This window comes from Lithobates pipiens, unplaced genomic scaffold (genome assembly GCF_037356315.1).
Source record: "Lithobates pipiens isolate NorthernLeopardFrog02 unplaced genomic scaffold, aLitPip1_a1.2 Scaffold_3, whole genome shotgun sequence".
Classification (NCBI taxonomy): domain Eukaryota; kingdom Metazoa; phylum Chordata; class Amphibia; order Anura; family Ranidae; genus Lithobates; species Lithobates pipiens.
In genome coordinates, this window is record NW_027507790.1 from 209,937,479 (window position 1) to 209,960,557 (window position 23,079).

The 23,079-nt window shown below is 44.1% G+C and overlaps 1 protein-coding gene across 1 annotated transcript in view; it reads right to left on the bottom strand.

Moving 5' to 3' along the window:
- The window catches only part of ITGA2 (integrin subunit alpha 2), a 222,311-nt gene extending 201,597 nt beyond the window's left edge, over positions 1 to 20,714 (bottom strand). The window contains exon 1 of the mRNA XM_077462759.1: positions 20,464 to 20,714. Within this exon, the coding sequence (XP_077318885.1) occupies positions 20,464 to 20,518 (55 nt within the window). The 5' untranslated portion in view covers positions 20,519 to 20,714. The remainder of the gene's footprint in view (positions 1 to 20,463) is intronic.
- Positions 20,715 to 23,079: the final 2,365 nt, after the last annotated feature.

The following is a 23,079-nucleotide window of genomic DNA, read 5'->3' on the forward strand; positions in this document are numbered from 1 at the left end:
CAGTGCGGGCTGACCTGCGGTGGGATCACAAGGACATAAGCCTCTGGATGAGGCTTATGTCTGCTCCGCGGGCCCCCACTCCGTTTCTTCAGGGGGGGGCCGGGAGTGCGTCTTCCTCGGGACTGCCGGCCGGAAAGAAGTGGGGGGTGTGCTGGCCCTTTAATGAAGGGGCTTGTAAATTCGGAGGCGCGTGCCGCTTCAAGCATGAGTGCTCCGGGTGCGGCGGCACCCACCCCCTGTCTCGCTGTTTCAAAAAAGGTCAGCGTGCCAGTGCCGCCGGTCACAAAAGGGATGACGCCGGTGAACCTGGGAAGGATGCTTCCTTTCCTAAATAGGTATCCGGATGGTGCGGCGGCGCGTGGGTTAATTCTGGGTTTTCGGGACGGTTTTAGGATTCCCTGTTCTTTGGGAGGGGTGCCGCCGTTGGCCAGGAATTTGCGATCGGCTTTAGATCACCCGGGGGTTGTGGATGAAAAATTGGGTAAAGAGGTGGCGCTGGGCCGGATGGGTGGCCCTTTCGAAGTGCAGCCGTGGGGGACCTGGTGGTCTCCCCGTTGGGTGTAGTTCCTAAGAAGGAGCCGGGGAAGTTTCGCTTGATTCATCACCTGTCTTTTCCGAAAGGGGGGTCGGTCAATGATTTCATTGACCCGGAGGCGTGTACGGTTTCCTACACTTCTTTTGACGCGGCGGTACGGTGGGTCAGGCGGTATGGTCGTGGGGCTCTCATGGCCAAGGCGGATGTGGAATCGGCGTTTCGCCTTCTGCCGGTCCACCCGGACAGCTTCCGGCTGTTGGGATGCCATTGGCGGGGCAAGTTTTATGTGGACTTGTGCCTGCCCATGGGTTGTTCCATTTCATGCGCCTATTTTGAAGCTTTTAGTTCGTTTTTGGAATGGGTGGTGAGAGATGTTTCGGGCCTGGAGTCGGTCATCCACTATTTGGATGACTTTCTGTGCGTGGGCCCGCCTGCCTCCAGTGTGTGTGCGATTCTTCTGTCCACGTTGCAGCACATTGCGGGCAGGTTCGGGGTGCCGTTGGCGGGGGATAAGACGGAGGGCCCGGTGACGGAATTGAGTTTTCTGGGAATCGTGATTGATTCTGTGGCAATGGAGTGTCGATTGCCAGAGAATAAATTACGGGATCTGCAGGCGGAGTTGGCAGGCATGCAGGGCCGGCCGAAGGTTCAGCTTCGGGCCCTGCAGTCCCTGTTGGGCAAGCTGAATTTCGCTTGCCGGATCATCCCTATGGGCCGTGTGTTCTGCCGACGGCTGTCGGGGGCCACTGCCGGGGTAACCGCCCCTACCCACTTCGTGCGTTTGCGAAGGGAACACCGGGAGGACCTGCGGGCTTGGCATGAATTTTTGGAGTCGTATAATGGGCGGGCTATGTGGATGTCGGGGCCAGTGAGCAACTTCGATGTGGAGTTGGTTACTGACGCGGCTGGCTCAACGGGTTATGGGGCATTTTTCCGGGGTCGGTGGAGTGCGGAACCTTGGCCACGCTCATGGGAGGTTGCGGGGTTGTTGGGCAATTTGGTTTTGCTAGAATTGTTCCCGATAGTGGTGGCATTGGAGTTATGGGGGGCGGAGTTTCGTAATTTGAAGTTGCGCATCAATTGCGATAACATGGGGGTGGTCCAGGTCCTCAATCGGATGACTGCTTCTTCCCCCCCGGTCATCCGGCTGCTGCGACACCTGGTCTTTCGATGTTTGCGGCTCAATGTTTACGTTTATGCTGTGCACATACCTGGGGTGGAGAATTCTTTGGCTGACTCGCTCTCTCGTTTTCAGTGGGACAAGTTCCGGCAGCTGGCGCCGGGAGCGGAGGAGTCGGGGGCGCCATGCCCCGGGTGGATGTGGGAACTTCCCTTGGAATCGCCGCAGGTTGGTTAAAAAGGTCGTTGAGTGAGGCTACATGGTCCGCTTACTCTAGAGTGTGGGCGGAATGGTGGGCGTTCCTGCGGGAGGTTGGAGTGGCTGGTCGGGGCTCCGACCGGCGCTGGGTGGTATTGTACTGGGTTGCCCGGAACATTGAGACGGGCCTGTCTCCCGCATCTATTGAGCGGAAGCTGGCGGGGTTGGCCTTTTTGTTCAAACTGTGGGGGGAGCCGGACGGGACGAAGGATTTTTGGGTGAGGCAAACGTTGAAGGGGTACAGGAGGGATTGGAAGGGTAGGGATGCGCGCCGGCCGGTGTCATTTGACAATCTGGTGGCAATTTGTTCTCGGCTGGTGGACGTTTGCTCGTCTGCTTACGAGACCGTCCTGTTTACGGCAGCGTTTTCGCTGGCGTTTTATGGGGCTTTTAGGATTGGGGAGTTGGTGTGTCGCTCAAAACGGGTGGCTGGGGGTCTGTTGGATCAGGACGTGCAGGTGGTTGCGGATCGGGTGAGTATACGGTTGCGTAGGTCTAAGACTGATCAACGGGGCAAGGGAGTGGCGATTACGCTGCTCGCCCTGCCGGGCTCGGTAGTGTGCCCGGTGGCGGCGGTACGGGCTTTCCGGGCGGTGCGGCCTGGGAGGGCGGGCCCCTTTTTGGTGCACGAGGAGGGCTCTTTTCTATCCCGTTTTCAGTTTGTGTCGGTCTTTCGGCAATGCCTGAGGGCGGTGGGTTTGGATGAGCGGGACTACGCGTCCCACTCTTTTCGGATTGGGGCGGCCACGGAGGCGGCTCGATGTGGGCTGGAGGAGGCGGTGGTTCGCCGGATTGGTAGATGGGAGTCCCGGAGGTTCCGGTCCTATGTCCGGCCGCAGTTGCTACTGGGGTAAGGATGGTGCGGCTGGGGGTTGTTTGCTGTGGGATTTATGGGGGGGAGGACTGTGCTTGTAACATTCCTTTGGTTGTTGTGTTATTTCTCTTGTTTTCATTCCAGATGGAGGTTCTCAACGCCTCGTTTGGATCCTGGGGCATTCGTACGTCTGCTGGGGGGCCAGGAGAGGTGATTCTCTACCAGCAGGCAGGCAATTAGGTATCCCCAGGGAGGTAGCTAGGGTGATGTGGTTGGGTTTCCCGGGCATGAGGTGGGAGCGTGTCATGAGGGAGGTGGAGCGTTTCGCTTTGAGGGATAGGCCCCCGGATGTGCTGGTCGTTCATGCGGGGGGCAATGACCTGGGAGTTCGAAAAGTGAAGGACATTTTGGCGGATATCAAGGCTGATGTGTTGCGCATGCGAGTCCTTTTCCCGGGCACCATTTTGGTGTGGTCAGACATTGTGGCCAGAACGGTGTGGCGGGGGGCCAGGTCTTTAGCCAGCCTTGAGAAAACCAGGATTAGGGTTAATAAGGTTGTTGGGCGGTTTGTAGTGCAGAACGGGGGCATTGTGGTAAGACACAGGGAATTGGAGGTGAATGTAGGGCTTTATCTTAGGCGGGATGGCGTTCATCTATCGGATGTGGGGATTGACCTCTGGTCCTTTGGCTTACAGGAGGGCATACAGAAAGCTCTTCGGGTGTGGGGCGGCCCTCAAGGTTGAGGGGGTCACCCTTTCGGGCTGTGGCGGTGTGTTTTCTGGTGGTTTCTGACGGTAGACAGGTACTCAGAAGGGATCTGAGGGTGTGGGGGGCTCATCTAACGATCGGCCCCTCTGGGTATTCCTGAACGTTGGAGGGAATACGGTTATGTTCACTGGCGGAAGTTGTCTCCGACCGGTCACAGGTGGAGGCCTTTGGGAAGTTGGTCAGGTGTACCGCAGTGATTGGGTATTGGCTTAAGTGTGGTCACCGTCAGAGATCACCAGAATGGGCAGTTAATGTTAATTTAAATGTGGTTTAATGTTAATAAAGTTATTTATATTTATATATTTATATATATATTTATATATTTATATATTTTCATATTTACAAGTTATTGGAGTAATTTTGAGTTATGTTTAATAAAGGCTGTTGTGGCCAGTTTACTCCAACCTATGGTGTGGTCTCGTTTCTAATAGATAAGGAATAGTATAAGGGGAACATTCAGACTACACTAGTCAAGAGAAGCACGGATTATGAATGCAATGATATAAGGAGTGCTGGACATGACAGTGTGGATGAGGGACACAGAGGGTTAAGCTTTATGGGTGGAGTTCAGGAAAAGGTTTGCAGGAAACAAGTTCAGTGTAGGGGAGGGGTCACATAAAAGGGAGAGGTGTGGCTTTAAGGAATCATTCGGAGCCCAGTGTGACACAGAGGAGGCAGTTTTTCCCACCCTCCCGCCCTATTGTTATGTGTTTGTTTTGTGGTGTTTTGTTGCTGGTCTTTTTCTTCTTTTGCAGGTTTCATCGGTTGTCACGGCAGCTGAAAGTTTTTCGTGTTGGCGGTGTGTTTTCTGGTGGTTTCTGACGGTAGACAGGTACTCAGAAGGGATCTGAGGGTGTGGGGGGCTCATCTAACGATCGGCCCCTCTGGGTATTCCTGAACGTTGGAGGGAATACGGTTATGTTCACTGGCGGAAGTTGTCTCCGACCGGTCACAGGTGGAGGCCTTTGGGAAGTTGGTCAGGTGTACCGCAGTGATTGGGTATTGGCTTAAGTGTGGTCACCGTCAGAGATCACCAGAATGGGCAGTTAATGTTAATTTAAATGTGGTTTAATGTTAATAAAGTTATTTATATTTATATATTTATATATATATTTATATATTTATATATTTTCATATTTACAAGTTATTGGAGTAATTTTGAGTTATGTTTAATAAAGGCTGTTGTGGCCAGTTTACTCCAACCTATGGTGTGGTCTCGTTTCTAATAGATAAGGAATAGTATAAGGGGAACATTCAGACTACACTAGTCATGTATAGCATGTCACATGGAGTAAGTCAGTGCAGAATAGAGAATGTATAGCATGTCACATGGAGTAAGGCGGTGCAGAATAGGGAAGGTATAGCATGGTACATGGAGTAAGGCAGTGCAGAATAGAAAATGTATAGCATGTCACATGGAGTAAGGCAGTGCAGAATAGGAAATGTATAGCATGGCACATGGAGTAAAGCAGTACAGAATAGGGAATGTATAGCATGGCACATGGAGTAAGTCAGTGCAGAATAGAGAATGTATAGCATGTCACATGGAGTAAGTCAGTGCAGAATAGAGAATGTATAGCATGTCACATGGAGTAAGGCAGTGCAGAATAGGGAAGGTATAGCATGGTACATGGAGTAAGGCAGTGCAGAATAGAAAATGTATAGCATGTCACATGGAGTAAGGCAGTGCAGAATAGGGAAGGTATAGCATGGCACATGGAGTAAGGCAGTGCAGAATAGAAAATGTATAGCATGTCACATGGAGTAAGGCAGTGCAGAATAGAGAATGTATAGCATTTGTTGTTTGTTAACTCGGGCAACCCCCATCTAGAGCTGTCCTGCCTCCAGTTGTCTGCTCTGTGAGAATGGCAGCAGTGTTGGCTGTGGGCAGAACGATTCCTAAAGAGTGGAACTGCAGGGGTCCAGATGAGACATTGACTTGGTCCAGATCCAGACCAAGGTCTGCCATTTAGTGACACTTGCTTTATAGCATGGCACATGGAGTAAGGCAGTGTGGAACAGGGAAAGTATAGTATAGCACATGCAGTAATGCAGTGCAGAACAGGCAAAGTTTAGCATGGATAAATCATTCCCACAGCATTCTGAGATCCATACATCCTAGGAGGCCTCGGTGTACCCCATAGCACATGTGTCATCATCGGGAGATGGCCATCTCTTCCTGGTTTTGGCAGTTGGCCGCCTTCTGATGGGTTTCTTGTAGAAGATGGTGATGGGGACTGAGGTCCCTACAGAACACTGCTGACTTGCCTGGGTTTGTGAATATGTTTTTTTGTGGATAAGAGGAGAAAAATACATAGATTGGGGTACCTTGAGGTCTCTTCATGGGTGCCTTGGCAAAATGCCTAGAAATTGCCCAAAAACTTTATACAAGCCAGCAAGGGGATGAAGCCTGCCTTATAGTTGCACAAAGACACAGGCTTTCATTATACATTATTACGACCTTCTAGCCGCCGGCATCCCGACAACCAATTACATCATCAGTTGATAAGGAAGATCAATCAGTACCAGTTTGCAAAAGTGTATTCGCTTTAGAAGAATAAATGACCTCTAATGCTGTGTGTCCTACTTCTGTGGATGTTGCTATATTATTTAAACTATTAGAATTGTTTTTCCATTTTAGTATTGGGTGCCTGGAGACTCTCCATAATTTCAAAGGGTGCCTTGACTGAGAAAAAGGTTGAGAAACACTGGTCTATACCATATGGTTTTTGTGATCTCTCTAGACACAATAGAATTTGGTTCACTAAAACAGAGGTCATTGACCTCTTCTATTTCATGGACATCAGAGACCATATCCTGACAAAGATCTATAAAGCACAACATTTAACCAGTTGCACATGTGGCAGAAGCTGTGTATTCATGGCACATTGGCATATAGGCATGAATGACACATGCAGTCGTATATCCAGCCTCTTAAACTCTAGCTAGTGACCATCTCACAAAGAGTGAATAGCCCTATTATAAACTCTTTTTTAATGGGCCTGTGCAGGGGGTCTGGGAGAATAAAAGAAGGATTTGACTCTACACAGAACTGCAGAATAGGCAGAGAAGTGTGCTGAAACAAACAGCACAATAAAGTATGACAAAGCAGCCACTCACACAAGGTAAAATTGTGTGTCGAAATGTCCGTATTTAGCTTCACACCCTGCAGACATACATTCCTCTCCACTCATTTCTGTGCAAGCAAGCACAGACAGATCCTCTGCATGGATGTAGGCCAATGAAAAATTCACTGCATCTATAATTTGTTTTTCCTTTATACCTTTATTTGGCAGGTATCAGAGATGATTTTGCTGGAGCTTGTTCTGCTATGCATACTTGGATAAAAGTTTGTACTGTATAATTCAGCTCCAGAGATCAACTCAATCTATACCATATTGTAAGTTCTAAAGAACAGGGCCTTCGGATCCCTCCTGTATTGATTTGTATTGTAAGTGTACTGTCTGCCCCCATGTTGTAAAGCACTGCACAAACTGTTGGCGCTATATAAATCCTATATAACAATAATAATAATAATATATTTCCCAGCCCTGACTTCCTCTCTTGGACACTGGGGGATTGCTTAAAGGCAACATTGGATTTCCTCTTTTCAGCTTATACAGTATGCTTACCTCATTTCCATCTTAGGAAAAATAGTACATAGATTCAGTTTCCATAGGCAAAGGCTCCTTTTTTTTATGAAATTACATCAGTCAGGTCAGCAAAAAAGATATTTGCATAAGCAATTTAACAAAAGATCAAGTTTGGACTCCAGACAAAACATTTTTTTTAATTTAATTTAGGATAGACTGATTAAAGGTTAGAACTAGGAATGACTTGCTTTTGGTCCAAACTCAGTCCAAAACTATTTCAGCAGAACCTGTTGGAAGCTTTCGCATGATCACATCTCCAATGGACCAATCAGCTGTGACTGGGGCATTCCCTACCTCATAGCTGCATGTCCGCTAGGGGGCAGGGATGCTTGTGACATCATTGATATAATGTGGCCACATTTGTTCAATGTCATTGGCTTAATATGGCCCTGTGGTCGTATTAGGTCAATGATGTACCAAGCATTGCTTCCCCTTTGCATTCATACAGTTTCCAGGGCAAGGAATGCCCTGGTCACAATTGATTGGGCCAACAGAAAATCTTGGTCAGGTTTTTATTGCTAATTTAAGGATAATATGGAGAAAAATCTATGACATTTTTTCTTTAAAATTAATAACTAGCAAACCATTTTACTTTAGCAAATATTTACAGCTTTGTATGAATTTACATGAAAGATTTTCCTTCACTTTCTGTCCCTATGTTTCCATACTTACCAGCATCTTCACACCAGTTTTCAGGTCACTCTCTCTCATCACTGTCCTTGGCCCACACTTTATATGCCCACCTTCCAGGAGAACCCACCCAATTTACACTCACTTTTTAGGTGGTTCTGCCCAGATCAGATCCGCTTCCTGTTTGCTCCTGTCCCAAAATATGCCCTGACCATAGTTGATTGGGCCAGTGGAGATGCAATCAGGCAACAGCTTCCCTTGAGTTCTGCTGAACATGTTTGGACCTAACTAGCTCATTCTTGGTTGGAACCTTGGTCAGATTTTTATTGCTTATTTAAGGATAATATGGGGGAAAATTCATGACATTTCTTCTTTAAAATGAATAACAAACCATATTACTTTTGCAAATATTTACAGCTTTGTATGACTCTACATGAGAGATTTTACTTCACTTTCTGTCCCTATGATACCATACTTACCATAATTGATTTGTAAAAAACCTAATTTCTTCATCAATTATATGTGTTCTGCTACATATTTTTGGTAAAAAAAAAAACAATAAACGTATATTGATTGGTTTGCGCAAAAGTTATACCGTCTACAAACTATGGGATATATTTATGTATTTTTTTTTCTTTACTAGTAATGGCGGTGATCAGTAATTTATAGCGGGACTGCAATATTGCGATGGACAAATTGGACACCTAACTGACACTTTTGACACTTTTTTTGGGAACCAATGACACTAATAGAGTGATCAGTGCTAAAAATATGCACTCTCACTGTACAAATGACACTGGCTGGGAAGTGGTTAACATCAGGGACAATCAAAGGGTTAACTGTGTGCCTAGCTGGTGTTTCAGTGTAGTGTGGGAGGTGCTTTTACTAGTGGAAGGCACAGGATCCATGCCTTATTTACTGACAGAACGGCAAGCTGCCTTGTTTATGCCGTTCTGCCTGTGTACAGTTCGTTCAGCGGGTGCCGGTGGGCATCGGGTAAGCTGATAAGCTCCCACTGTGCAGATTCACAGCAGATGCTAGATGCTGGAAGTGCTCACTCGTGCCCGTTACCCAGAAGTGCAGGATTGTGTATATGTATTTATATATATATATATATATATATCTATGATCCTGCGCAGTGCAGACGCTGCTCTATAGTACTTTCCTCTGCTTCTCCCCCAAAATCTGCATATAAGGTTATGTAGGGAGGTGAGGGTAGGGACAGAGGAGCAAAGAAGAGGAGAGGGCTATGAGGTGTAATGCCCCATACACACAGTCGGACATTCCGACCACAAAATCGGTTGGATTTTTTCCGACGGATTTTGGCCGAAACTTGTCTTGCATACACACGGTCGCACAAAGTTGTTGGAAAATCTGATCGTTTGGAATGAGGTGACATACAAAATGTACGACAGGATTACGTAGAGGCCAGTATCCAATAGCTTTCGTCTCCAAATTTTTTCTGAGCATGCATGGCACTTTGTGCGTCTGAATCCTCTACACACGATCAGAAAAAGTCTGCTCGGATTTTGTTGTGGGAACATTTTTAGATCCAGCTCCAAACTTTTTCAGTCGGAAATTCCGACGGAGAAAGTCCAATAGAGCTCACACATGATTGGATTTTCCGACAACTTTTTCCGTCGGAATTTCCAACTGTGTGTATGGGGCATAAGGATGGAGTAGGTTGTGCTAGGGAATTGACTCATCCTGAAATGGACCAATTTGTTTACACTTTCAAAGGCACATTGTAGCTTAATGATAAAAAATAAATAAATAAAAATGTTTCTGGAAACTCTACATTTAAAATATTAAAATTTTCTGTGCTGTAACCAGCAATTTTTAAATGGCTGACAGGTGCTCTTTAAAAAGTAGATAAATAAGTAGATCCAAGATTGCAGTATCCTGCTGAAAATCTGACAGCTCTACATATGTGAAAGTACTGAACGACGCCTGGCTGCATTCTCCTATTTCATCACAGATTCACATTTAAAAGCAGCTAATATCAACACAGCTGGTGACCCCTGCAGTACGCTGCAAGAGACATCCTAACCATTCCCACCACAACATCTGCACGCTGCAAGCTCCCACAAGCAGCGCTGTCATCTCCGAGTACAATTATTCAGCATTTCCTCTCTCATAGATATCGGCAATTGTGCGAAATACTTTGTACGGGACAATGAACAGAAATTCAGCAATAAAACTTCACTGCAACATCTTACTAAACACAATGGTTTGTTTCTGAATAAAATGAGAATACACCAAGTACAAACATGTTGCTGAAGCTGGGTGCAAATTATAGCATTGTCACATTATAAGCCATTGATTGTTAGAGGAACAAAAACATCCCGTTTTATCAGCTAAATACAGCTACAGCGAGAAAATACAATTTACTATATAAATCATTTGAAAGTTCTCATAAATGATGGATATCTGGGTAGGAAGAGCAGTGGTGGTCAACTTTCTTGAAATAAAAGGGGGCCTAAAGTGTGGCCCCTGGCATCACCTAGGGACGATCACTGCACTTAAAATTCACAGAATATTCAGTACTTGAGAATGCAGACACACAACAGAATATCGCATAAAAAGTGTAGCGCCCAAAAACACAATATTAAAATAAATGAATGATAAGACACAGAAATAAAAAAGAAAAGGAAAGAGGAATCACGTAGGCATAGTCCTACTGTCTTTTGATTATAGAAGTTGGTCCAAGGTAATATCAAAGGAATAGTCCATATACATAAAGAGCATTCAATAACTAAAGCCACCAATCCAGTGAGAGAGATGTATAGCAGTGATGTCCAACCGTGTGAACCGCCACCATCAAGTGAAATGCAAACTCACCGGACTTGGTGGCTGCCATGACAGCAACATAGAAGCCTTAAACACATATGAAAATCCCTCTGGAAATGTCGCAGTGGATCAGTCCCTTAGATAGCTCTGGCCGGGGTCCAACTTAGAATAAATTAGCTCACCAAGAGCCAGAGGATTCTCATAGTATAGTGTATTTATTGTAATGATAAAAGCCACATAAAAACAAATGAACTAGCATAAAAACTCGGACCCTGAACCACACATCAGCGAGGCATCAGCGACAAGTATCCCACCCGACGCATTTCATCAAACGGGACGTTGCCAACAGAATATGGTCAAAGACTGTGGGTATGATACAAGAGATTGTCAGAGATACAGGAGGTGATCACACAATGCGGACATGATACAAGGGATGGTCAGAGACTATGGAAATAATACAGGAGATGGTAAGAGATCGCAGACATGATACAAGAGTTGGTTAGAGACTGTGGGCATTACAAATGAAATGGGCAGAAACTGGAGACATAATACAGGAGGTGGTCAGAGATTGCGGACATGATACAAGAGATGGTCAGAGACTGGGAACATGCTGCAGGAGACTTTCAGAGACTGCACTGTAGGAGTTGTTGGGGACTGGGAACATGCTCCAGGAGAGTCATAGGCAGGAGAGATATTATATAACGCTGCTAGAAATCACTGTTATAACGTGGCAACAGGGAAACACAGATTAGCATCTGAAGGAGCCCCGAGGCCCCACTAAAAAGGCCAATAGGCAGCATGTGCGCCCCCCCCCCCCCCCCGGGAGCAGCTTGGGCATCATGATCTTAGAAAACCCACAAATTTATATCAATTATATTGTTGTACATATTCATGCTGTAACTAAAGGTTTAATCATTTTTATATTTTATGTTTTCACTTAAATAATACCTAGCGATCCTACCAACAAGGTGTATCCATAGGTATTTCCTTTCCTACCGTGACAAATGGTCCCTGCTAGATTGCACCGATATCGTATTTTTATGGATGAATACGTGTACTGATACTTTCGGTCAATTGCTAGCCGATACCAAGTACCGATACCTTTGAGCCCATACAAAATGAGGGCTCAAATCGTACTGCAAAGAATTGCATGTGATTTGCACAGGAATGCAGTGTGATTATTAATTTTATATGCCTTCAAATCGCACCACTAAGGTATCCATTTCAGGAATCGGAAAATGTGCATTAGTACAAGTACTTGTGTAAATATTTGCTATCGGCACTGGTACCAGTATTGATGCAACCCTAGTCCCTTCAGTAAAACTGTCAGGTTCAACATATTTATTTTCAGAGGGAGTTCAAACAATGCCTTTAGGATTTACTGTGCAAGGAGAGAAATCATGAATTAAGTAAGAGGAAAACTGATCCAGTTTTACATGCATTGCTTTACAAAACTAAAGCCCCATTTACACTTGTGCGTCTTGTGCCTCATCTGTTGCATGACAGTGCAGAACGGGAGTAATCCTATTATGGTCTATGAAGCCCATTTAAACCTAAGCAATGTGTCAACTTGGAAAAAGGTGCAGGTACTTAATTTGGTAAGACAATATGCATTTTTGGCTCCATGCACTTCAATGGGAATGCTTAAAATTGCATGAAAACACATGAAAATGCAGATGCAGAAGTGTGAAGCTTAGAAGTTTCTATAAACAATATCAGCCATATGTAGTGACGTCCCTGAAATGTTCCGTTTTTATTTGTTTCTGTGATTGACATCTGGAAACAGTCAGGACACAGGAGAAATGAATGCTGCACCAATATATTTAAACAGGAAGAACTTATGAAAGAACCATAAGGCTGTCATTACTGATCTCCTTTTAAAAATTGTAATTTCTGATAGAAAAAGAAGTTTTAAAAGAAACTGATACTCACATCTCCAACAGGGAAGAGCTGAGGCATGTTTGGACACAAGACTGAACCTGCCTGAGCTATCTTGCCCGAAAGCTGTCAAAGCAGCCACCAATCAGAGATGGTTGAGGCATTCCCTGCCCCGCAGCCACATGTATGCACGTCCCTTGTATATGTGTGCCTGCCGAGCAGGCAATGCCTCCACTGTTATTGTTGGCTGTCCTCTATGACAGCTTTTAGGCGGGATAGCTCAGGTGGGATCAGACTTGTGTCCAAACCCTTGTAAGCTCATCCCTACACTAAAGCAAACCCACTTTCACTTCCTCCTCCATTGCCAGCAGCACTAAATGCCCATTCCACATGAGTATGGGGGAGCATGTGACCTCTTTCCATGATGCAGTCTTGTGGCCTTAACAGTGCCACACGATGGAAGGGTGATATCACCAATCCTTTCAGGCTTTGACTCCAGCTAACACTGGGTATTATATTGGGGGCCGTGATAGAAAAAGGACTATCATGCGATCAATAGCTTGGTAAGTATTATTAAATACGAGGTTGGCTTTTTATCAGGCACTCTCATTTTGCCTTGAATTTCCTCACTTTCAGCAGCTGTTTCAACACTGTTGTACCACAAACTTGGGCACATTCTTGAAATACCACTTCTCAAATGTTTGCTCAAAACCCTAAACCCAGACTCAAATGTTCTTTCAGTTTTCTTGCTTGTGACAATTTGTTTAATATTTAGAAAAGTGATCTCCAAACTGTGGCTTTGGGGCCGGATGTGGCCCTTTGCTTGCCTTTACCCGGCCCTTGACGTAGTATTCCTGACACTGACACCAACAATGGGGCATAATTCCTGGCACTGACACCAACAATGGGGCACTATTCCTTCCACTGACATCAACACTGGAGCATAATTGCTTCCACTGACAACAAAAATGGGGGACTATTATTCCCACTGACACAGACACCTTCTCCCCTTAATACCAAAGATCGGCCATCGTTTATTCCCACTCTGCACAGTCCAGCCCCCCTAAAGTCTGAAGGACAGTAAACTGACCTTTTCTTTAGAAAGTTTGGAGACCTCTGATTTAGACAATTTCAGCAGCTTTCTTCTATACTGCTCTTAATGAACTAAAGAGAATATACCAAATAATTTTAGTGTGGGCAGTAGTTGTCTTTGTCTCCGTTCTGTGATCTGCTGTGAACATTGGTCCCTCCAGTTCCTTAACTTGTTAACATTACTTGTAGAAAATAATGGATTTTCGTAATCTTTGGGTATACTAATATAGCTGCTTTAAATACACCCCACTCATGACAAGTCTCTAACTAAACAGTCCATCTTAACCTGTTGACAATACTGCATCATAGATAATATTACTTCTTTATCTCTTCAAATTCTGCTCCTCTCTATCATTTCCCGTTTATGTCACCCATGGTATGCAACAGTGTTTTCCAGAGTTGTATGGTCCACAATTTTGTAGTGGAACAAATATGTCACATTTTAGCCTTTAAAATGATTACCTATTAATACACTCTTAAGAACGGTAATTCCTAAGAACTTAAGAGCAGTCCATAGGTTTAACTAATCTTTACTGTCCAATCTCAACAATCAGATGTGCATCTTTCTTGCCGTTTCCCCATATTGTTCCTCTTTTTTTCTACTTTGCTATCTACAGGTCTGTCTTTATCAGATGCCTCTGCTTTGTAAAGCTGTTTTCTCTTTTACTTACTTCACTTAAGACCACTCTGACACTTTTCCAATCCTCTGTCCTCTCCTTCCAATGTAAAGTATCCAGTTAATGCAAGGTTGATAGTAAAATACCAACTAAAGAATCCTGATGTGGATGCCTTATGTAAGCCCTAAATTAAGGCTTACCTGTAGGTCCAAGAAATATCTCCTAAACCTACACAGTTTAGGAGATATTTACTAAAAGACAGCCACCGCTGTCTACAGCGCATGTGTCGTAGACAGCGGCGTGCAGGCACACTATCGGCGTTAGCAGCATGCCACTGCTAACAGCGATATGCCGATAGTGGCGGCTCCCGTGCGCATGTGCGGGAGTGATGCCATCGCTGCTCCGGCGCTATGAGTGGCTGGAGCAGCGACACCTGGAAGAAGATGGATGCTGCGTACTACAGGGGACAGCAGTGACATTGCTGGCTCCTGTGTCAGGTAAGTGACGCATAATGGGCTACTATGCGATGCATAGTAGCCCAATATGCTTTACCTTTGCAGGGAGACAAAGAGGAAGTCAGGGTTTACTTCCTCTTTAATGTCTGAACCGCTGGCAACAAAAGTTAGTATACCCCTAAATAGAAGTGTCCAAATTGGGCCCAAAGTGTCAATATTTTATGTGGCCACCATTATTTTCCAGCACTGCATTAACCCTCTTGGGCATGGAGTTCACCAGAGCTTCACAGGTTGCCACTGGGGTCCTCTTCCACTCCTCAATGACCACATCACAGAGCTGGTGGATGTTAGACACCTTGCGCTCCTCCACCTTCCGTTTGAGGATGCCCCACAGATTCTCAAAAGGGTTTAGGTCTAGAGACATGCTTGGCCAGTCCATCACCTTTACCTTCAGATTCTTTAGCAAGGCAGTGGTTTTCTTGCAGGTGTGTTTTGGGGTCATTATCATGTTGAAAGCTGCCCTGTAGCCCAGTCTCCAAAGGGAGGAGACCATACTCTTCTTCAGTACATGTTGGCATTCACGATTCCCTCAATGAACTGTAGCTCTCCAGTGCCGGCAGCACTCATGCAGCCCCAGACCATGAAACTCCCACCACCATGCTTGACTGTAGGCAAGACACGCTTGTCTTTGTACTCCTCACCTGGTTGCCGCCACACACGCTTGTCACCATCTGAACCAAATAAGTTTATCTTGGTCTCATCAGACCACAGGACATGGCTCCAGTAATCCATGTCCTTAGTCCTTTCTTGTGCATCATCTTTAGAAGAGGCTTCCTTCTGGGATGACAGCCATGCAGACCAATTTGATGCAGTGTGCAGGATTTGATCTAAGCACTAAAAGGCTGCCCCCCCCCCCCCCCCACCCCTTCGACCTCTGCAGCAATGCTGGCAGCACTCATACGTCTGTTTCCCAAAGAAAACCCTTGGATTTGACACTGAGCACGTGCACTCAACTTCTTTGGTCGACCATGGTGAGGCCTGTTCTGAGTGGAACCTGTCCTGTTAAACTGCTGTCTGGTCTTGACCACTGTGCTGCAGCATAATTTCAGGGTCTTGGCAATCTTCTTATAGCCTAGGACTCTCCCTCAGCATCCTGACATCCATTACAGAACTATGGACCTGGTACTGTACTAACATCAGAGGACCTGCAACTGCTGAAGCATAGGGGAAACAAGACTATGAGGATTGGTCTAGTGGTATGGAGAGAACCTGCAAGAGCAGAGGATCTGCTAAGTAAAATTACTTTTTCTAGTACCCTAGACCTAAACAAGCATTTAACCTTTGTGGTTGTGTGTGTGGGGGTAACTTTGCTAATCTCCCTTACCTTCTGTACTTGCATCCCCTAAATTTAGACCATACGCTTTTTTTTGAGCAGTGTCCTCATTTCCAGTGATATTTGCCTTTACTGAAACCTCTGTTCTTGTTCTCTAACCCTACTAGAGGTCACAAGGTCTACTGCCAAAAAACAGAACATAACTATCTTCAAGACCAGGGGCTTCTGGAAACCCAACATCAAAGAGATTGCACATCTCCTATCTCCTGACATTCAGAACATATATCTGATAAAGGCAACATTTTTTCCAAAAACTTCTGTAAAAAGGGTAAACTTAAGTTTCACTTTTCATCAAAAGGTTTTATATTGAAGCAACAAAGATATTAATACCATTATCATTCATACACAAAAAAAAAACACATAGATAACAACATACATAATAGGCAAACCTACAAACCTACAAATAGCTTTAACTAACAAAATAAACAATTTCAAGGCTTCATCTGTGTTCATCAAAGTGTAGTTCTGTTGCTATTCTTTGTATGTTATGAGTTTCTAGTCCAAGGAGGGATCTGGGTGCTTGTAATTCTGTAAATCATTCACTCCCTATTAAAATAGTTTGCTTGTGCAAATAATTGTGAGGAATTACTTACATTGTGCTGTCTTTGTGCTGCAATGCATCCTATGCATCTCTGGATACATCATATAAAATCTACCTAAGTGTATGTTCTATTCACTAGAACACACACATTTCCATGCACTCCTGTCATTTCAGCCGGCTGTGTTCATCACAATAAAAAGCAATAGAAGAATGCTTTGTAGTCTGTACTGTATGTGTTTCAAACCATATGTGTGGTGCAAACCACAGGTAACACACTAGTGTGAATGAGGTTTAAAAGTGCAGCTTACAGGAGGATAAAATAATCACAAAATACAGCATTGTAAAGACAAATTTGAAGCACAAATTGCTTGAAGAAGAGGTCAGCGTACCAGCGCCTCCAAGGCTAATAAATAATATCACCCCAAACATCTACTTAAAGTGTTACTAAACCCACAACAGTAAAATCAGTTTGTATATGCAGTAAAACATGCTTGTTATACTCACTGTGGAACCTAAGAGGTTAATTCTCTGCATTGTGTAAAAAGGCTGTTTGATCCTGTCTCCTATGATCCTCCCCTTCTTCTACTGCCCCCAATATATTTCCTGATAGTACAGAACTAGGGGACAAGCTGCACATGCTTGTTTTTTTGTGTATTGCTAGAGAGTTTTATTTTTATTTTTTTCTTGGGAGGGTGCATGTGATGAGCACAGGGCCAATCAACACTGTCCAGACAGAGGGTCGGGGGTCCTACATCCTCATAGGGCAGTCAGTGTAGAATGAAAACTCCTCTTACAAACTTTAACCGGACAATGACAGAAGTCACAAGACTGCTATATACTTCTGATAAAAAAAGTTTTTTAACAGTTTAGATTTGCTAAAACAATTGAATTTCCGTGTGCTGTGTACTGTGGGAGATCAGATATAGTGAATGCAGGGTCCTGGGTTTAGTAACACTTTAAAACAAGCTGTAAACCAAACGCCTTCATCATCATACCTCAAGGCACTAAGGCTTAGGTTACACTTGGGGCAGACTTTGCCTCCAAAAATAGTTATTCGGTATGTCACTTCCTCATTGGCAGTTTAAACCCTATAAATATAATACTGCTGTGTTGCAACCATGTACATCGTGTGGCCTCATTATTTGAATGGGTCATATTCGGCAGGGCTACTGCTGCCCACCAAATGCAAAAGAGGGTATACTTTTTTGTATAACCACCCCCCCCCCCCATTTAGCTGCCCTTTAATTGATTAATTGATTAATGGCAGGGAAGTTTAGAGGGTGGTAAAAACACTGCTCAACTGCCTTTTTCCACCCCTGGAACCCCTGGTAAGCCACTGATATTAAACATTTTCTTTCATAATACAGTTTTAGCATTTGCAGATAACATTTACATGTTACAGCACCTTAGCTTTACAACTTTGTGATAAAAAAATGATATAAAATAGGTGCAAGCAGAGTACTGCGTTATCCACATTTTAGAAACGTGCCATGGCATGATATCTGTTGGTTCTGTAGAGAGGAAAACATTTGTAACCTTTTTAGGTGCAATGTTTCAGCAGGAAATTGTCCCAGAAAATCTTACTTAGCTCTTCTGCATTACAGCACTTTTAGAATCCCAATCAGGGCACTATCTGCATGGAGTTTGCATATCCTCCCTATGCATGCTGGGGTTTCCTCTGGATACTCCAGTTTCCGCGCACAATCCAAAGACACATTGAGGGTTATGTACTAAAGGCAAGTCCACTTTGCACTACAAGTGCACGTGGAAGTTCAAGCACTGTAAATCTGAGGGGGACATGCCAGGAAAATGAAAAACAGCATTTTAGCTTGCACATGATTGGATGATAAAAATCAGCAGAGCTTCCCCTCATTTCAGATCTACCCCTCAGGTTTACAGCAACTTCCAAGTGCACTTGTAGTGCAGAGTGGATTTGCCTTTAGTAAATCAACCCCATTGGTAGGTTAACTGATTTATGTATAAATTGGCCCTAGTATGTGCAAGTAGGCATGTGCGATAGGGCTCTTGGATTGTAAGCTCCTTAAAATGGTTGTAAACCCTTTAAAACCACTTTCTACTACAGGCAAGCCTGTAATTAGGTTTACCTGTAGCTACCCAGGATATCTCCTAAACCTGCACAGTTTAGGAGATATCCCTGTATTTGCATGTGCCGTCATCGGGACATGCGCACTGAAAGTGGATGTAAACCCAAATTTTTTTTATTTTTTTTTTATGTCATAATGTAGAGTTTAAGATTTCCTATCATTTGACCCCAGTCTTGCCACAAAGAGTTAATCCATCTCTGAGCAATCCTCTTATTGTTCAGTGAGATAAATCTTGACAAACAGAAAAACTTTGTCAAATCCTCCCCCTTGTTGTGAGTGACAGGTGATTTACATATCTGGTGCACTAGCCTAAGAGACATGCATTATTTTTTAATTCCCTCCCACTCCTTTCTTATGCTGCTCTGCAAGGATTGGATGTTCCACACCTCAGCATGATTGGGCATGCTGAAGTCATGTGGTTACTTTCCTGTCTTTTCACTGGATGTTAGAGATCATAGCAGAAGTTCGGTGTAAGAAATACATGGGAGAATATGCATATTGATAAGGGGAGTGTAGAGGTGGGCGGGGAGTCTACTGACATCACGACTCCACCCACTGAGCTCAAGACAATACACCCACCCACAGAATATGCAGTTTTTCAGGTCTAATAGCAGACAGAGGGGAGACATTTGACAGGTAAAGATACATGCAGGAGTCGTGTATATCCTTATAGATAAGCCCTATCGCAGTAGTTTAGAAAGGATGACATTGGGTTTACATCCACTTTAAACAAACTAAAGCATTGGCACGTATGTGCCGTTGCTTCAGTTAGACTGTGCCATTACCTGCTGCTCCTGCACGCCTCCGGCCAATCACAGCTCCGGAGCCGTGATACCCGGAAGTAACCCCAGGTACGATGCGGTGAACAAGGACCACTGTGGGGGCTTCTATCTCAGGTAAGTAATTCATAATGAGCTAGTATGCTATGCATATAAGCTCATTATGCCTTTGTCTCACAGGTTTTTTTTTTTTTTTTAGGGTTTACAACCACACTAAGGCAGGCAATGTGGATGCAGAATGTGTAAAGCACTGAGTAAATTGACAGTACAATATAAATATCCATAGTAAATAATGTCATATATATATATATATATATATATATATATATATATATATATATATATATATATACACAAACAAAATACTGGTGTTTCCAAATGTGCAAAAAATAGCAATACACGGAGCATTAACCAATTCTAATATATAATTATAGTATTATATATACATTATAATATTTTTTTTTAAATCTGCAATAAATACATTGCAATAACAAAAATGTGGAGCTGTACGTAAAGCTCTAAGTGAATTGTTAGGGCTATATAAATGTCTATAATAAATAATATAAAAGTATAGATAAACAAAATATTGATGTTTCCAAATGTGCAAAAGCACAATAAAATAACAATATGTGGAGCATTAACCAATAATTATATATATATATATATATATATATATACATATATATATATATACTGTAATATATACTTTGTTCAAATGTGCAATAAATACATTACAATAACAAAAATGTGGAGCAATATGTATGTAAAATTAAACAGTAGTGCTATATAAATGCCTATAATAAATAATATTAATATATAGAAATACAAAATGCTGGTGTTTCCAAATTTCCAAATATGCAAAAAAATGATATATATATATATATATATATATATATATATATATATATATATATTACAGCACAATGACAGTTTGTATCAGCTCTGTGCTATAAATGTATTGTTTTAGTTATGTTCTTTTTAGTTATTTAAAAAATACAAAAATAAAGTACAGAACTGAGAGTTGAGGTACATTACCTTGAATAATGAAGAGCAAAGAAATACAATTTCTTCTGTCCATCATGTAAAGCATAGAACTCCTGTGCTCAGTCCTGGAAGCAGCAGACAAGCAGAAAGTTGAATGCTTTCCTAGCTGTACGGAGCTCTTATAGTAGAAAGCAGCAGAGCATGGACTGGGAGGGGACACAGCCTGATTCAGAGTGCACAGCCCACAGTGTGATCACCCTCCCTCTATGGCTGGCACAGGTTGTGACTCAATGTGTATTGTGTGCCCACTCAGTGATAGCCTATGGAATGCAGGGTGAGCACACAGAGTATCACTTTATTGCACTATGAAGGACAGATGGGTAGTATAACATACAAAGGGAGAGTACAGGAAATAATGTATGGGAGGGAATATTGCTCTACAGCACTGACTGATAATTGCTAGCAGCATTGTCAGCCAACTCACAGATCAAATTACTTCTCAATTATTACGCCTTCAAAGTGCCTTCCAGGTTAAGTAAAAACAATGATAAGTTACGGGTTAGAAAGTCACCTCGCTCCGCTGTTTTGTGTAGATATCCTCTCCTTATATCCTGTCTTTAATTTCCTTCCTTGCAAAATACTTTGCAAGAAAATAGGGATTAAAGTGTACCTTGACGTTCAGATGGGATATACAGTAAATCTCAGCAGCCCATACACTATATTGCTAAAAGTATGGGAACACCCTTCCAAATCATGGGATGCAGGTGTTCCAATCACCTCCATTGCTACTGGTGTATAAAATCAAGCACCTAGGCATGCAGACTGTTTCCACAAATATTTGTGAAAGAATAGGTCGCTCTCAGTGAATTAAAGCGTGGTACCATGATAGGTTGCCAGCTGTGCAATAAGTCCATCCGTGGAAATGTCCTTGCTACTAAATATTCCACGGTCAACTGCTAGTGGTATAATAACAAAGTGGAAGCAACTCAGCCACAAAGTGGTAGGTAAAATGACAGAGCGGGGTCAGCGCATGCTGAAGCTCATGGTGCGCAGAAGTCACCAACTGCCTTCAGAGTCAATTGCTACAGACCTCCAAACTACATGTGGCATTCAGGTTAGCACATCAACAGTGTGTAGAGAGCTTCATGCCATGGGTTTCCATGGGCGAGCAGCTGCATCCAAGCCTTAAATCATCAAGAGCAATGCAAAGCATCAGATGCAGTGGTCTAAAGCACGCTGCCACTGGACTCTAGAGCAGCGATGACGTGTTCTCTGTAGTGATGAATCACGCTTCTCTGTCTGGCAATCTGATGGACGTGTCTAGGTTTGACTGCGTTGTGCCAAGTGTAAAGTTTGGCCGAGGGTGGGTTATGGTATGGGGTTGTTTTTCAGGGGTTGGGCTTGGCTCCTTAGTTCCAGTGAAGGGAACTTTCTTTTAAGGCATCAACATACCAAGACATTTTGGACAATGTCATGCTTTGTGGGAACAGTTTGGGGATGGCCTCTTTCTGTTCCAACATGACTGCGCACCAGTGCAGAAAGAAAGGTCCATAAAGACGATGATGAGCGAGTTTGGGGTAGAGGAACTTGACTGGCCTGCTCAGTCATCCTGACCTCAACCTGATAGAACACCTTTGGGATGAATTAGAGAGGAGACTGAGCCAGGCCTTCTCTTCCAACATCAGTGCCTGACCTCACAAATGTGCTTCTGGAAGAATGGTCAAACATTCCCATAGACACACTCCTAAACCTTGTGGACAGCCTTCCCAGAAGATTTGAAGCTGTTATAGCTGCAAAAGGTGGGCCAACGCAATATTGAACCCCACTGACTAAGACTGGGATGCCATTAAAGTTCATGTGTGTGTAAAGGCACGCATCCCAATACTTTTGGCAATATAGTGTATATCAAGGCAGCACAGTGGCTCAGCAGTTATTAGTTAGCATGTCTGTCTTACAGCACTGGGGCTCCTTGGCTCAGTTCTTGTTCAGGTCGCTATCTGCATGGAGTTTGCATGTTCTCCTTGTGCTTGCATGGGTTTCTTGGGTGTATTCAGATTCCGCCCATGCTCCAAAGACATACTGCTGTGTTAATGGGTTCCTTTCTAGCAAAATAATACTTTACAAAAATAGAGTGAGATCAAAATGTACCTTAACCACTTGCCGACCGCCGCACGACGATATACGTCGGCAGAATGGCACGGGCAGGCATATGGGCGTATATATAAGTCCCTGCCTGCCCGCGGGTGGGGGGCCCGATCGGGCCCCCCCCCCCGGTGCCTGCGGCGGTCGGCATTCGTTCGAGAGCGATCCGGGATGAGGGGGCGGCCATTCATTCATGGCCACCCCCTCGCGATCGCTCTCGACGAATGGAAATCCTTCGTGACATCACTTCCTCTCCTGTAATGTAAACACAGGAGAGGAAGTGATGTATTCTCTCCTCCGTGTCGGTATTTTTCGTTCCGGCACCGAGGAGAGAGGTTCGGTGAGTTGCACCAACACACCACACATACAGTAGAACATGCCAGGCACACTCACACCCCCCCTTTACCCCCCGATCACCCCCCCCCAATTACCCCTGCCCCCCCAGTCACAGTGACACCAATTGCTTTTTTTTTTTTTTGCATTGGTGTCATTTGTTACTGTAATAACTGTTAGGGCAGTTAGGGT